Source organism: Quercus lobata, chromosome 3 (assembly GCF_001633185.2).
Source record: "Quercus lobata isolate SW786 chromosome 3, ValleyOak3.0 Primary Assembly, whole genome shotgun sequence".
Taxonomy (NCBI): Eukaryota; Viridiplantae; Streptophyta; class Magnoliopsida; order Fagales; family Fagaceae; genus Quercus; species Quercus lobata.
Window position 1 is genome coordinate 42,942,034 of NC_044906.1, and position 14,055 is coordinate 42,956,088.

Here is a 14,055-nt window from a genome sequence, read left to right on the forward strand (position 1 = left end):
AATGATACCTTTTATGGTTCCCCCCTTACTTTTGTTTCAGCTTCCCATTGGCGGAGCTCTGAGCAATCTGTTTGTCTCTCTCTTCTTTACTTTACTTTACTTACTTTACTTTACTATACTATTCTCCATTACTACTACTGCTAAATTAAAAAAGACTAGTGACTACTGCGTAGTGAGAATGAAATAGAAGCTAGAAAGAAAGAAAAGCTATTACTATTGCTATATAACCATAAGCTGGGTAGAGTCGAAGTGAGAGAGAGAGAGAGAGAGGAAAAAAAAAAAAAAAGGCTCAACAGCCAATTAGGTCTTCGTCGGAAAGTTGCACACAAAAAGGTAACGCCTTCTCTTTCTCTCTCTTACTCTCTTACCACCATTTCTATTATAATATTAATATTATTATTATATATTGCTTATTCTTTGCCATTTGGTTTTCCTTTTAGAGCTTCTTGGCTTCTATACCTCTAAACCGAGACGACTAGATGCTTCAGCTGAGTTGAGCTTTAGGGTTTTGGAGCTATGGAGTGTGGAATTTTGAGTAATTTGGTTTATTGGTGAGGAATTATGGACGATATGATTCTGGGAATTTCATGAGTTTGAGTTGAGGCCAAAAAAAAAAAAAATTTTTTTTTTTTTTTTTTTTCTCAATTTGGGTACCAAATTTTATTTGAGGTTTTTTCTAGGGTAACGATGTGAAGAAGTTGAAAAGCGTGGAAAGATTTTTGGGGAAAAAAAAAGAAAGTGGGGGTTGTAGTATGAATCGGGAAGCGGGGGCGTCGGCGATATCATTTCAGTGTGATTCAGGGACAATGAATAGCAGCAACACTTCTGAAATGATTCAGTTAGGGAATTACTTTGTGATGAACACTAACGCTAATACCACCGGTGTTGGAGGTGGAAACATGCTATTTTCTTCTGGGAATTCTTCTAACAATCATCCCCTCATCACTCACCAGCCATTAGCTTCGTCTCTTCTTCTCGATTCTGTGCCCGGCCTCGGCCTCAAACACGACACCGGATTGGCTGTCGAGTGGTCCCTTGAGGAACAGTACAAATTGGAGCAAGGCCTTGAAAAGTATCTTATTCATAACTCCTCTTCTTTTAAATTTTTTAATTTTTTTTTTGTTCGTATACCATGTTTTTAGTTATAGGAGTTGAATAGCAAACTGTATACTCGTCTTGTCTCTACTTTTTTTATTTCTTGCTATTTTACTTCATGCTGTTCTGGTTCTCTATTTACTGCTGATTTTTTTTTTTTTTCTTCTGTTTTTGCTTTTGTTAACCATTTGGAACTGTTCCTTTCGAAATTTTGAGGGGGACTGATCTCATCAGCTTGTTGAATACTTGTACCTTGTAGTCTTTGATTCGGATGTTTTTAAGTTTACAGATGACATACACATGATTAGTTCAATATTTGGCAAAAGCTTCAAACATGATAACTTTTATTGTGGATAAAAAATTCATATGATTTGCCTCTTGTGGAATGAATTTGCAACCTCAGTTATTATTGTATATTCATTATACAGTGCCGTAAAATTCTTGGAATTCATCACGTTGATTTTTTTTTTTTTCATAGCTTCAATTCTTGCTTAAGATGTTGTAAAGTCTTGCTCTTTGCCAATTTTATGAACATTTTTTAGATTTTTTTTTTTTTTTTGCTTGAAATATTAATATTGGGTAAGCTTTGCTATGGTCACTTTGTTTCTATACATCTGTTGGATACTTGTCATAGTAACTTCTTTAAATTTGGTATCTTTTGAACTTCTTCCACTCCTATATCTTTGTTTTTACTTTCTCCATGTTCTGGTGTTTGATATTCATTATTGTTGGTGGTTTAACTCAACAGATATGCTGATGAACATAGTATAATGAGGTATATCAAAATTGCCGCCACATTGCGGGAAAAAACTGTTCGTGATGTTGCTTTGAGGTGTAGGTGGATGACGGTAAGCTCTTCATTAAATTGATTTGTCTTAAGTATTGATAGGTAATATTTGCATCTTTGCTATGTATGTATATAACTTTGGCTGCTTCTATGATGAGAGTATGTTATTTTCTCCTATCATCATATGCAATCATGTGGTTGGTTCTCCAGAGTCCATTCAACTAAAAGTTTTTATTAAAGGGAATTATTCAGTGAGAGTCAAGAATTATGAAATTTAATGGGCTACAGTCACTCCCCACCCTTCCTCATCTTGTAATACACGTTGACTTACAAGTGTCACTTGTCTCCTAGTAACCACATTTATGCTTCAGATCCATTTTTAATGTTTTAAGTTTGAACATTAGGCTGTAATCCACTAATCCTTTAGTTATATTTGTTCACACTTAAAACCAAATGATTAAGAACTATAGTGACCAATGATGAATCTGCTCTTGTTTGTTCATGATTTTCCACATGTGGATAATAGTTGAGGGCATGTTGCTCTTAGCTTTAATCATTTTTGAACCATGCATGTGATGCAGGCAGCTAGAAACCAGTTTTGTTTTATTTATTGGGTTTTATTTGAGTTTAGAAATTTGGTTTGGGCTTAGTTATTGAGGCCTAAGGAGTCCAACTCCTAGTGTGAAGTTAGTATTAGTCATATATTTTGTGCTATTAGGAATGCATGAAAAATTGAGAATGCAAAAAAAAACCCTAACATTAAGTGTTAGTTTGGATAGCGCGTTTCAGTGCGGCTGTGTTTTTTTTAGTGGGTCCATGGGCACTGTTCATGGGACCCGCAAGTACAGAAAAATGCAAACAGATCCTAAGTGAAATATTCTGATAGGCATTCTGAGGGGGCTGATAGAGTGTCTATCAGCATTCCCATGGCAGAATGGGGCCCAATTTTCTATGGCAGCTCCTTACTCCCATGCACGTGATTCAACCCTAAGATGGTAGTTTGGAGCTCATTTGTATGAGATAACAAGAGTTGCACATGTTAGGGTTAGTCAGTTATGAGGATATAGACCAGTTTGAGTTAGTTAGGGATGAAGCACATGTATCACATTAATCATTTGTAAATCCTTTTGAGCACATGTAGAATTAGTAAGCCAATGATATTGAGCCATGTGGGCCAATTAGAATAAGGCAGGTGATGTATAATTAAATGTTTGTATTTGTAACTCTCATTTAGGACTTTGAATGATGAATTGCACACTTTTGTGCTTGGACTAGTGATCAGTCTTTCTTGGAGGGAGAGGCTCTCTCAAAGTAGTTTCATTTAGAGAAGGTGACCTTTTCAACCACTAATCTTCATGCATTCCATTCGTTCAAGAATCATCATCAAACACTTGCACCATCCTAATTCCTAAGCCACACCCAGATTCCCCAAGGCCTAAATACCTAAACCTAACCTTCAGCCCATCAAGCATTCGTATCCCACTCCAAGATTCACTTGTAACCGAAACTTTAAAATCCTTTAAACTCAAAAATTCCACCTTTTATATCAAGATTCCGCTTAAATCTCAACCCCTTGGGGTTGGCTCAAGTGGTCAGGGCCTTGGGCTTGGTGGTATGCTCCATCCAAGTCTAAGGTTCAAATCCCCAGAGTGCAAAAAATTTCTAGGGGCCACGTCCCATTGGCGAAGCCGATGACTTACCAGATTTGTGTGATGTGGGCGCGTTACATGGGTCTGGGGTTTAACGGGGTAAAAAGACACGATGCTCTGCACAGTCTCTGGGGTTCCTCGTCATCAAAAAGATTCCACTTAAATCTCCTTAAGAACAACAACCCCCAATTGTGTTCTTATCAAATGTTATTATAGTAGCTATCCCCAATGGTCAAAGGTACAATTGTACAACTTGCCAACACGATTTCAAGCCACCAAAGTCCATTGACACCATCATCATCCATTTAGACAAGATTCCAGGAACTTTGTTTGGCATTGATGAGCTAAAAAAAACCATGGCCATCCTTATGAATGATCGTTGAGGACCACAACGAGAAATCATAGTGGAGGAAACTTAAGCATTCAATGCCTAAAGCCGATCAAGATCATGTTTTTTAAGTTCCATTCCTTATTGGATTTACAAGGCCTGCTGATTCTTTCATTACTATCACACCCTGATGCACCAAAGAATCTTCATGGCCTTTTTTTATATGGAGGCAGAAGCTTTAGTGTGGTTCCAAGATGTGGAAAGCATAGGCTTATTGATGGATTGGGAGATTTTTGTAGATGCCATGCAAACACAATTCAGATCCACAATCTATGACGACTGAATACTGATGGAAGCACTTAATAAACTAAGACAGACATTGATGGTGGCCAATTACTTGGAAATTTGAATTTCTATCCAATTGGATCAAGGGTCCTTAAGTGGGGCACAAGTTGAGTTGCTTCTTAAGTGGCCTAAATGATGAAATCTGCCTACCCGTTCAAATTGTCTTACCAAGATGAGGAGTATACCCTATGCGACAAGAAGGTGACTCTCTCAAAGTAGTCTCAATTGGAGAAGGTGAGACTAAGACAAACATTGACGGTGGCCCATTACAAGGCACAATTTGAATTTTAATCCAACCGGATCTAGGGTCTTTCAGAGGGGCACAAGTTGAGTTGCTTCTTAAGTGGCCTAAATGATGAAATCCACCTGCCCATTCAGATCATCTTGCCAAGATGAGGAGTATACTACCCTCTGTGGCAAGAAGGTGACCCGCTCAAAGTAGTCTCAATTGGAGGAGGTGACTCTCTCAAAGAAGTTACAACCCTTTTAAGAACTCATCTTCATGCATTCCATTCTTTAGACAATGCTGAATGGCATTGTTGAATGGCATTATTGTAAATATTTAGAAAATTGTGGGACCCATTGAAGTGACAAGGCACCTTATTTTCTTTCTCTCTCCGGCTGACTTTTCTTTTCTCTCTCTCTCTCTTGCACCCTGTTATTCTTTTTTCTTCCTCTTCTTCTTTCTTTCTTTCTTCCTTCTTTCCTCTTTCTCTTGTGCTACGCTCTCTTCTTCTTCTCTTTCTTTTTTTTCCTCTTTATCTCTTGCAAGCTGTCTTCTTCTTCTTTTTTTGCCTTTTTTTCCCTTGCATGCTCTCTTCTTCTTCTTCTTCTTCTTTCCTTTTTCTTTTGCCATCTTTCAGCAAATGACTCTCTTCAATTTTCAGATTTGGTGCGTTGGGTTGTTTTATGGGTTTTGTAAATTGGAATTTTGTGAACTATTTTGAATTTCTTTTGCAAATTTGTGTGTTAGTGTGTTCAGATTGGAAGGAAAATAGAAGGCCAAACCCACTGTTGGGTCTTGTAACGCAAAGAGGGTGAGAGGGGGAAGAAGAGGGAGATAGGGAGCTGGCTATGGCTAAGTGGAATGCGTGTTTCTCTCTCCTTAAATTAAAAACATTGCTTTTGTTAGAAAATTTTCCAATTTTTTTTTAAAACATATACACATACACATACCAAATACACAATTATGCTTTTTCACATTTTAAAATATGTTATTTGAAATATAGTACCAAAAACATTTTCTGCATTATGAGTACTTTAACACGTATTCTCACAACACTTTTTAACCACAGTTTTCACAACACTTTTTAAACCACCGTTTCACATCATTTTGAACAACAATACTTAAAAGCCACTACCAAACAGGCCCTTAGTCATCTAATTTATGAATGTAATGCTTTCTTTTCAAAGGAGAGAAGAATAAATGTTCTAAAGTATTCAATAGCTATGAAGCTTTGTTTGAAGTTTGTGCGATACAACTTGCTTTGTTTGAGGTTTTTGTGATACAACCTTCTCTAAGCTCAAATGACATCTCTTCTCTTTGTAAGGCTCCAACAGTCAAGGCCTTGGGCTTGGTGGCATGCACCCTTCAAGTCTAAGGTTCGAATAAACTTGGTGGAAACAATTTCTTGGGGCCACGTCCCATTGGTGACCTGAGTGATGTGAGTGCATTACATGGGTCTAGGGTTTAACTAGGTAAAAAACACAATGGTCGACATAGTCTTCGAGGTTCCTCGTCAGTGTTGTTAAAAGCGCACTTAAGTGCAAAGTGCAGAGTGCACATGCCTTGGGGCTTTTTCCCTCTAAAGCGAGGCGCCCTCACAAAAGTGTGCCTTAGGCGCTTTTTAGAGATTTTTTATTAAGTGCAAAGTGCGCTTTTTTGAGCTTTTGTTATTCTTTTTTTTTTAAAAAAAATCCTGATTTGATTTTTAGCCATTAGTTCTAAATATGTTTGAAATAAGCCATTGATGTAATATATAAAAACTAATAATGTGGTGTGCTACCATAAACCTAAGTCTACCTCTTTAGATATTTTAGAACTTTTGGACCACGACCACGCAAACAAACACTCAAGTCAGACAATTATGATGGTCCCTTGCTTAATGAGGATGATGATTATGTAGATTAGGATTGCATTGCATATTTGCATTGATTTTGTTAGGCAAAGATAACATTACTTAACATTCTAGTACTTTTTCACCTTTGCCTTTCTGGTTCTATACTTCTATTTTGATTCTATGATTTTTTGTAATCATGGCCATCAAATGTCATGTTTGCATATATTTTGTAAAGCACAAGAGAATTATAAAATGTTATATAAATTATATAAAAATTGTAATTTATATGATTAATTGATCACTTGATCGTTGTATTGACCATTAATAATTTTTTATAAATTTGTTATTTTTTTTTATTTTATTTTTTTTAAAATTTTAAATATGCGCTTCACATCGATTAGGCTTGCGCTTTGCGCCTAGGCTCTAGGAGGCCTTTGCGCTTAAGTGCGCTTAGCGCTTTTAACAACACTGTTCCTCGTCGTCAAAAAGGAGCAAGGTGGAGAGTGAGGTCATGAGTTCAAGATCTACACTGTGTATAACTTACAATCAGGGAAAAGATAACCATTAGTTCTTAAATGAAGAGTAAAGTGGATAATAAGGTTGTGGATTCAAAAACCATAAGTTGCACGTGGAGTGTACTAATCAGGGGGGAAAAAAGTAACTGTTGGATCTTAAACCAAGTAAAATTTTTGATATTGATTAGTTATACCAGCTCTATTATTACAATATGTTTTCCCTTAGGTCTTATCCAGTGCACAAAGTTCTCACTTTTGCAGGGCTTGGGAGATGTAATCAGTAGGCAGCCTGACCCTCCCCTCTCCCCCAAATTTGATTTATTAATATTATTTTTTCCAGGAAAAAGGAAACCACAAACAACATGACACTCAAAATAAAATATATATGAAAATTTGAAAGACATCAGGTTCATGAGTATTCATTCTGTTTGCTTCAATTTCACCCCTAAACAAAGCACTGATTTAGTTTTCCTGGATTCAAGGGATCACATTATCCTCCCTCACCCCCACCCCCCACCACCTCACTTCTTCTTGTTTTTTTTTTCCCAGGGAAAAGGAAACCACAAGCAACGTGACACTCAAAATAAAAAATATATGAAAATTTGGAAGACACCATGTTCAAAACAGGGTATTGATTTTGTTTGCTTCAATTTCAACCAAACAAAGCACTAATTTAGTTTTCTTCTCTCTTTCTTTTTTTAAACAATTAATTAGTGGTTTGATAGCATAGTAAAACGAAATATTTAGTGGTTTTATATTAAGGGTCCATTTATTGTAGAAAAATGTCAACTTATTTTTATCATTAGCTTATGTACAGTTTTTAAAAGCCTAACTTTTTCTAGGTACAGTTGTACTTTTACATATTTTATTTTTTTAGACAAAATAGCTTATTCAAAACACATACTCTAAATATTTTACTTATCATTATTTAAAAGTTTACTTATTTTGCACTTTGCATTTCGCACCTAGGGTCCATAAATCTTTGTGCTTAGGTGTGCTTGCACTTTTAACAGCACTGTTTGGGAGTTAGCATTTGCTGAGATTGTGTTTGGTTTATAATGCTCTTAACTTCGTCTTGTCCGATTTCTTTTTTATATGCTAAGAGATTCCAGGCCTGCCAGAAACATGGACCAGTGCAGCATGTGCTAGCTTCAGAATTGCAGAAAATTTGGCAATTGAGAATTTTTGGAAGAGAGTGTGAGACAATAGATCACTCGTTAGTACATTTTACTCTGGCAGGTGGGGTTCGTTGCCTGTAGGTTTTACGGGCTAGATATGAGTCCAAAGGGCTCTTCTTTAGAATGGTTCCCTATGTTAAAATAAAGTCGTGTCATAGGTTAGGAGGGAATAGCCATTTGATGGATTTTCTTGTTAAACAAGCCATATGAGATAGATTATGACATCAAAAGGCATGATGATGTTTGGGCATGCGTCCTTAGCCAGCATTTCTAAAAGAAACTTTCGGTGTCTGCTCTTGTTCAAACGTTAGCATAGAGCCATAGAATTTTTTTTTGTCATTTATCTGTACTTTGTGATTATTGAAAGCCTTTTGAGTATTATGGGTTTGTTCTAATTGTGCATAATATTACTTCATTCTGTTTTTCTGTCTTAAAATTACACATGAAACCTTTTGCAGAGAAAGCGAAGAAAATCTGAAGAACATAATGTGGGAAAAAAGCTGAATAATCGAAAGGTATGTTAGTGCATTTTGATGTAAGTTGTGTATTTGTTTATTTTAAGTATCTGTTATATTCTGAAGATAATCTTAAGTTATTTTTACTAAAGATCTTCAATGTAAATTAGAATTGATTCTTATCATTGAAATTAATGCCACTTTCAAGATTGAACCTTTTCTTGTCCTAATATCAATCTTGCCTTGCCCTAATGTCTTTAACTTGGCCTTTTGTATCCCACTCTGCCAATCTGCATTGCCAATCACTGTTATTTACATTAAATACAAGATTTGCATATATCCTGTTACCAATCAACATATATGTGCTTTCTCTTCCCTGCCCCCCCCCCCCCCCCCTTCCTGTCACAAACTCTTGATAGTATCAACATGCTTGCAGTTTCATCTGATGAAAAAGACTTTTCTCATGGTCGCTTGCAGTATGTATTCATAGCTAGGTTTATGCTACCTAATAGTTAATATATAATTATGTATCATCACTGGACTAGTGATAAAAGTTCACATATGGTGAACTTAATTTTCTTACAACTCAACTTAAATATGAAGCGATAGATGCATCCTGTTTTAATTTATTGTATCAATTAATGTCTTTAGGATCTAGTGTTGATAGAGGAACCAGTATTCTAAAGATCATGCTTCTTCAGGATAAGCTGGTGGAGTCATCCTCAAAGATCAATATACATTCAGCTCCGCCTCTGAACATTGCTGCATATTCCATTATGATGCACCATATGGATCAGAATGAGCGTATGCCTTATGAAGGTTAGTGTTCTTAATATGATATTTATTTGATAATAATATTTTTTGTCTTCCTATTATTAATACTTAAAATTATTCAGTTGCCTATTCCTGTTAGTTTTTAGACAGTTGCCTATTCCTGTTAGGTCTTTTATCATTGCACATTCCAGACTACTGCATGAGCAGTTAAGTATTATGCAAAATGAAGTGATTGCTGTAGAAACAGTGACATCGTTGGGAGCAATGTACCTATTCAAAAATAATATGAATTTCTCACTATTCACTCAGTTTCTGGGCCATAATCATTATGTAAGAGAGAAGATTAAAGTTGCGTTTGGATTGCGCTGAAAACCAGCGCGTTTGCGTTTTTCAGCTTTTTTTTTTTTTTTCACGCGTTTTTTAGATTTGCGGTTACTGTTCATGTACTGTTCAATGAACAGTAACCGCAAATTTTGACTTTTCAAACTTTTTTCAGCCAATCAGTGCACATCGTGTACTGTTCATGGACCCACAAATTTCACTTTTCAGCAACTTTTTCATTAAAAATGGGTTTCACGGTACTATTCACACATTTAAAAATTATTTTGTTACAGTATTTTTCAGTTTCAGTTTTCAGTTTTCAGCGGTATCCAAACGGACCCTAAGTAGTTGAAGGTGTAGCATTGGAACTGCTATGAATTTCTCACTTTCATCACAGTTGCACAGATGTATTGTCATCACTGTTTGTTTATTTATTTATTTATATGTTTTGTTGGTTGCAGCTTCGCCAGTTTTTACGGAAGTTATATTTTTCTTTGGTTGTTGCAGGAATAAGTGGCCCAACAAAGCTTCTCTTGGAACAGAATGCTCAAGTTTTTAACCAAATTGCTGCTAATCTTTCTGCATACAAGGTGAATTCCTAATTCCCTAGTTTGAATAAAGAAAAATCCTTATACCCTTATTTCCATGGCGGTTCTTTTCGAGTGAATTTGCAAAGGACATTGATACAAACAATAAAATATTAGCTGTAGGGAAAGAAACAGGGGATGTATTCTAACTTTCTTATTGTTATGTCAAATTGACATACCCCTTTTTTGGCATTTTACCTACCTGTTGATTAGTTAAATTGATTCAGTATCCGAAACAAATCAGCTTTAGCTATTTAAAAGACCCCTAAAGGGATGCAAGAGTACTAGCTCTCATTGTGCAGCCCATAGGTTTAAAGTGCCTCTGATTGACCAATATGACTGCTTGGGTATGGTACAAATGTGACATTGCCAATGCAAAGAATGACAACACATAAAATTATGCTGATTTTCTGTGTACCTGCCATTTAATAGCCTTCCCCCGAGGGATCATCTGTGTTAGCTTATTAGTTTCTTAATTTTTTTTTTTTTTTTTTTTTTTTTTTTTTTTTTTTTTTTTAAATAAGGGGAGTTGGGGGGAAGAGAGGGAGATAGAGAGAGATTCTTGTGTCCGCTTATCTGTTCTGCAAATTGCAATTAGCTGATTCTATTAGCTTTTGATGGAACACCTTAAACCCATGTGCTCAAAAGTTCAGATTATCTTGCTCTTATGCTCAACTCAGTGATCCAACCTGTCAACCCATGTTTTCCAGCAATAAGATGCAATAGATGGTCATACTTTAGCCTAATGAAAGTTATTAGAAGGAAGTTTAGGTAATTATTAGTAGAATGAAAATATTTCCTAACCACCATGCATAAGAAATTTGAATGATGACATTAGATTTTATATTATATCTCTATTTAATTAACCAATTTAGCTTAGCAGTTTAAGCACACTCAACTCAATGATACAACAATATATTTCGAGTAATATACCCAGATATGTATCAAACAATAGTTTGTAGATATTGAATTTATGGATATAAAGCTTCTCTGTCCTTTTACATCCAAAACAATTTTTTGCTCTTGTGAGTGTATGTATGAAGATGGATTCTGGATATAGAAAAATAAAATCTAGAATTAAAGAATTATTTGTACATGCATCATTAAAGGAGCAAAGTTTTGCATGGTAATATTAGACCGCCTGACCTTTTCTTTCACCTATTCTTTATTGTTTTGGCTTCTGTTAGGATATAATAAAAATTAGTTACTATGCAATTGCCATTCATTTGTTCTTATTTAACTTCTTATTCTTTAATCTGAGAACTAGCATGCTGGTTATGGCACAAATTGAAAAACTCTTGTACCTTGTTGGTTAAGATGGCCTTTTTTCTATTGTTTTTCTTGTGAGTTAGAGGAATCTCTTTTTTTTTTTTTTAGTTTTATTAAGTAGGTTCCCGGTCCCTAAATGTCGGAGCATCAGAGGATATTAAAACAGCTTGATTTTCCCTCCCTTACCATGCACTATTTAAGATATTGGCTGAATTATACTTTTCATCCCTTAAATTTGGTTCAAGTTCGATTTTTGTTCCTCAAATTTAAAAGGTTACAATTTCATCCCTGAAAAATTTTTGAATCATCACTTTCATTCTTCCATTTGTATTCCTTTAAATTTATTCCAGGCCACGTCAACACTCTATCTACCATCATATGCAATATATATATATATATATATATATATATATATATAAATAGGTAAAACTGAGAGAAAATCCAATTAAGTTTTAAAGTTCCAATTGTTATCTAATTTTGCGCCAAGGGTCCTATTTAAGTTTTTAATTTTTTTTTTAAAATTTTTTTTATTATTTTTGTTCTAAGTGAGTTAATGAGGTGCAAAAGACGAAAGGTCTAATATAAATAAATCATAAAAAACTCAATAAACAAAAAAAGAAAAAAAAGAAAGAGTAAACTCATGTGTATATCTAAAAGAAATTAAAATAAAAAAATAAAATAGAGAGAGAGAGAGAGTATAATTTGAATCCATATATGTGTGTAATTGTAATTTTTTTTAATTGTACTGTGCATATGTACGAGTTATACACTAGTTTATTTAATGGATGATGGATGTAAGAATGAAATTGATACCTAGAAGAAATTTTTACTTATATAAAATGGATACTTTTTATATTTTTAATGAAATTACATCTTGTTAAATTTGAGAGACAAAAATCAAACTCGGCCCAAATTTCGAGGGTGTACAGTGCATTTTTAGCCTATTATTTTTTTCCTCCATAGTTTTCTGTGTGTAGATCTCATTTATATTACTTTCCAGATGATGTAAAATGCCTTATCTTCTCAATATTAGTCAGATAATAATAATTGCAGTTTTGTAGTTATCAAAATAATTTTATACTTCTATGAACAGTTGGAGGATAACATCAATCTCTTCTGTCGGACGAGAACCAACATTTCTGCTATCCTCAATGAGTATGTGGATACTCTTATTTATCTTAATTTTATCTTAATTTTAACATAAACTCTATTGTTTCATGTCCTGATTTGTATTAGGGTTTGGCGTTAAGAGTTCACTTTATGTGAATGCTTTTTCAATCTTTGCAGCATGAGAGATATGCCTGGCATTATGAGTCATATGCCACCACTGCCTGTATGCATAAATCAGGATCTTGCAAATAGTATTTTGCCTAATACAATTTAGGTAAGCTCTTACGTGAGTTAACTCAATTTACATACTCTGGTTGTGTGTCAGAGAGAAAGAGAAAGAGAGAGGAAGAGGCTTTCCACTTGTGTGGGTGGAGCATTCTCTTTCTCTTAAGGCTTTTCATATGAACCATTATTCTGGACTTCTGACCTCTATTTAAATTGTGTGCAAATGATTATATAACTTCAAGCTTTCATTTTCCTCACTATTCTTCTGTTAGAGGTATATTTATATATTTTATGTTTTTATCTTTGTTCAGTGCTCTGATGGCTGAATAGATATGCGCAAAATATGGACATACAAGATTGATTGTTTCCTTTTTTGCCAATTCAAGCAGACAAATCAATGATGCTGTAGGACTTCCTTAATGTCTGAACTCACCAGTGTACAAGTTCTTTTTCTTTACCAGGAAGCCGTGTTGCATACATTTTGGTGTGACATCCACTTGAGGAGCCTAGCTTATTTAAGAACCACACCTGCCTCTTCAATTTTGAGCTTCTACATGTCTTTTGATTTAGTGCTTCCTGGTTTGTTGTGTTTTCTCTCTGAAGGCAGAACTTGTACTGTTATTGTTGTATAAATAAAATTATTTTGTGCAAAAAAAAAAAAAAATGATATATAAGTATAGTTTGAGATGGAAGGCACTCCATTATTTTCAAATCTTGATTATTAGTTGTACCACTTACGTTGTGGACTACCATGTTTCTATTTTTTAGTACGCTGGTTCTGACTTTGATTGAAGATCCGAAATTTTAGTTCTAGGTATTAGCTCCGGTAGGAATATTTTGGATCAAGTTAAATCATATTCTAGAGATTTACTAAGTACATTGTATGCCCAATCTGTGGGAGTACCGAATATCAGGATCATAGTTTTCATATAAATGTCCTATGCTATGCTGAGCGTTATTGGTAGCATGTGCATGTTAACTACAGGGCAAGTTGATTACATTATTGAGTGGTTCGAGTTGGTCAAGAAACTTATCTGAATGGCCATGAAACATTGGTGAAAATTCTTTGACAAATATATCAATTTTTTTCTTTTTCAAATTGCATATATATATATATATATATATCAATGTTGTATTAATAAGATATTTCCTAATCGTTATTGTATAATTGAGTGTGTTTTTCTTAAACGTCCAACAGGATGAATGAGAAACGAAAATTGTTATTGATGGCGCTATTGTTAGTAACATGATTCCTTGGAAGATTGCCAATATTATTTAACATTTTTTTTTTTTGAAAAAATTACGGTAACTATGGCAACTTTGGCATATTTATTAAGCTAAATTTCAAATTACACCT

The 14,055-nt window shown here is 34.6% G+C and overlaps 1 protein-coding gene across 4 annotated transcripts; it reads left to right on the forward strand.

Moving 5' to 3' along the window:
* On the forward strand, positions 1-13,632 carry LOC115981838. Of its 4 annotated transcripts, XM_031104224.1 has the most exons (10): positions 2-333; positions 443-551; positions 681-1,072; positions 1,844-1,943; positions 8,416-8,472; positions 9,114-9,231; positions 10,015-10,097; positions 12,457-12,518; positions 12,651-12,747; positions 13,010-13,632. In XM_031104224.1, the coding sequence occupies exons 3-9, from the start codon at positions 753-755 to the stop codon at positions 12,745-12,747; spliced, it is 837 nt and encodes a 278-aa protein (XP_030960084.1). In that variant the 5' UTR covers positions 2-333; positions 443-551; positions 681-752; the 3' UTR covers positions 13,010-13,632. The 4 variants fall into 4 exon arrangements, with proteins under 4 accessions (XP_030960086.1, XP_030960084.1, XP_030960082.1 ...); XM_031104222.1 differs by having other exon boundaries at positions 443-1,072; XM_031104225.1 differs by having other exon boundaries at positions 443-1,072; positions 13,088-13,632.
* The last annotated feature ends 423 nt before the right edge of the window (positions 13,633-14,055 follow it).

Excerpts from the sequence above, each read along its gene's own strand:
- LOC115981838 (XM_031104222.1), top strand. The coding sequence starts at position 753 with ATGAATCGGGAAGCGGGGGCGTCGGCGATATCATTTCAGTGTGATTCA. Across the intron at positions 1,944-8,415 it reads TGAGGTGTAGGTGGATGACG|AGAAAGCGAAGAAAATCTGA; the intron begins GTAAGCTCTTCA and ends AACCTTTTGCAG. Across the intron at positions 12,519-12,650 it reads ATTTCTGCTATCCTCAATGA|CATGAGAGATATGCCTGGCA; the intron begins GTATGTGGATAC and ends CAATCTTTGCAG.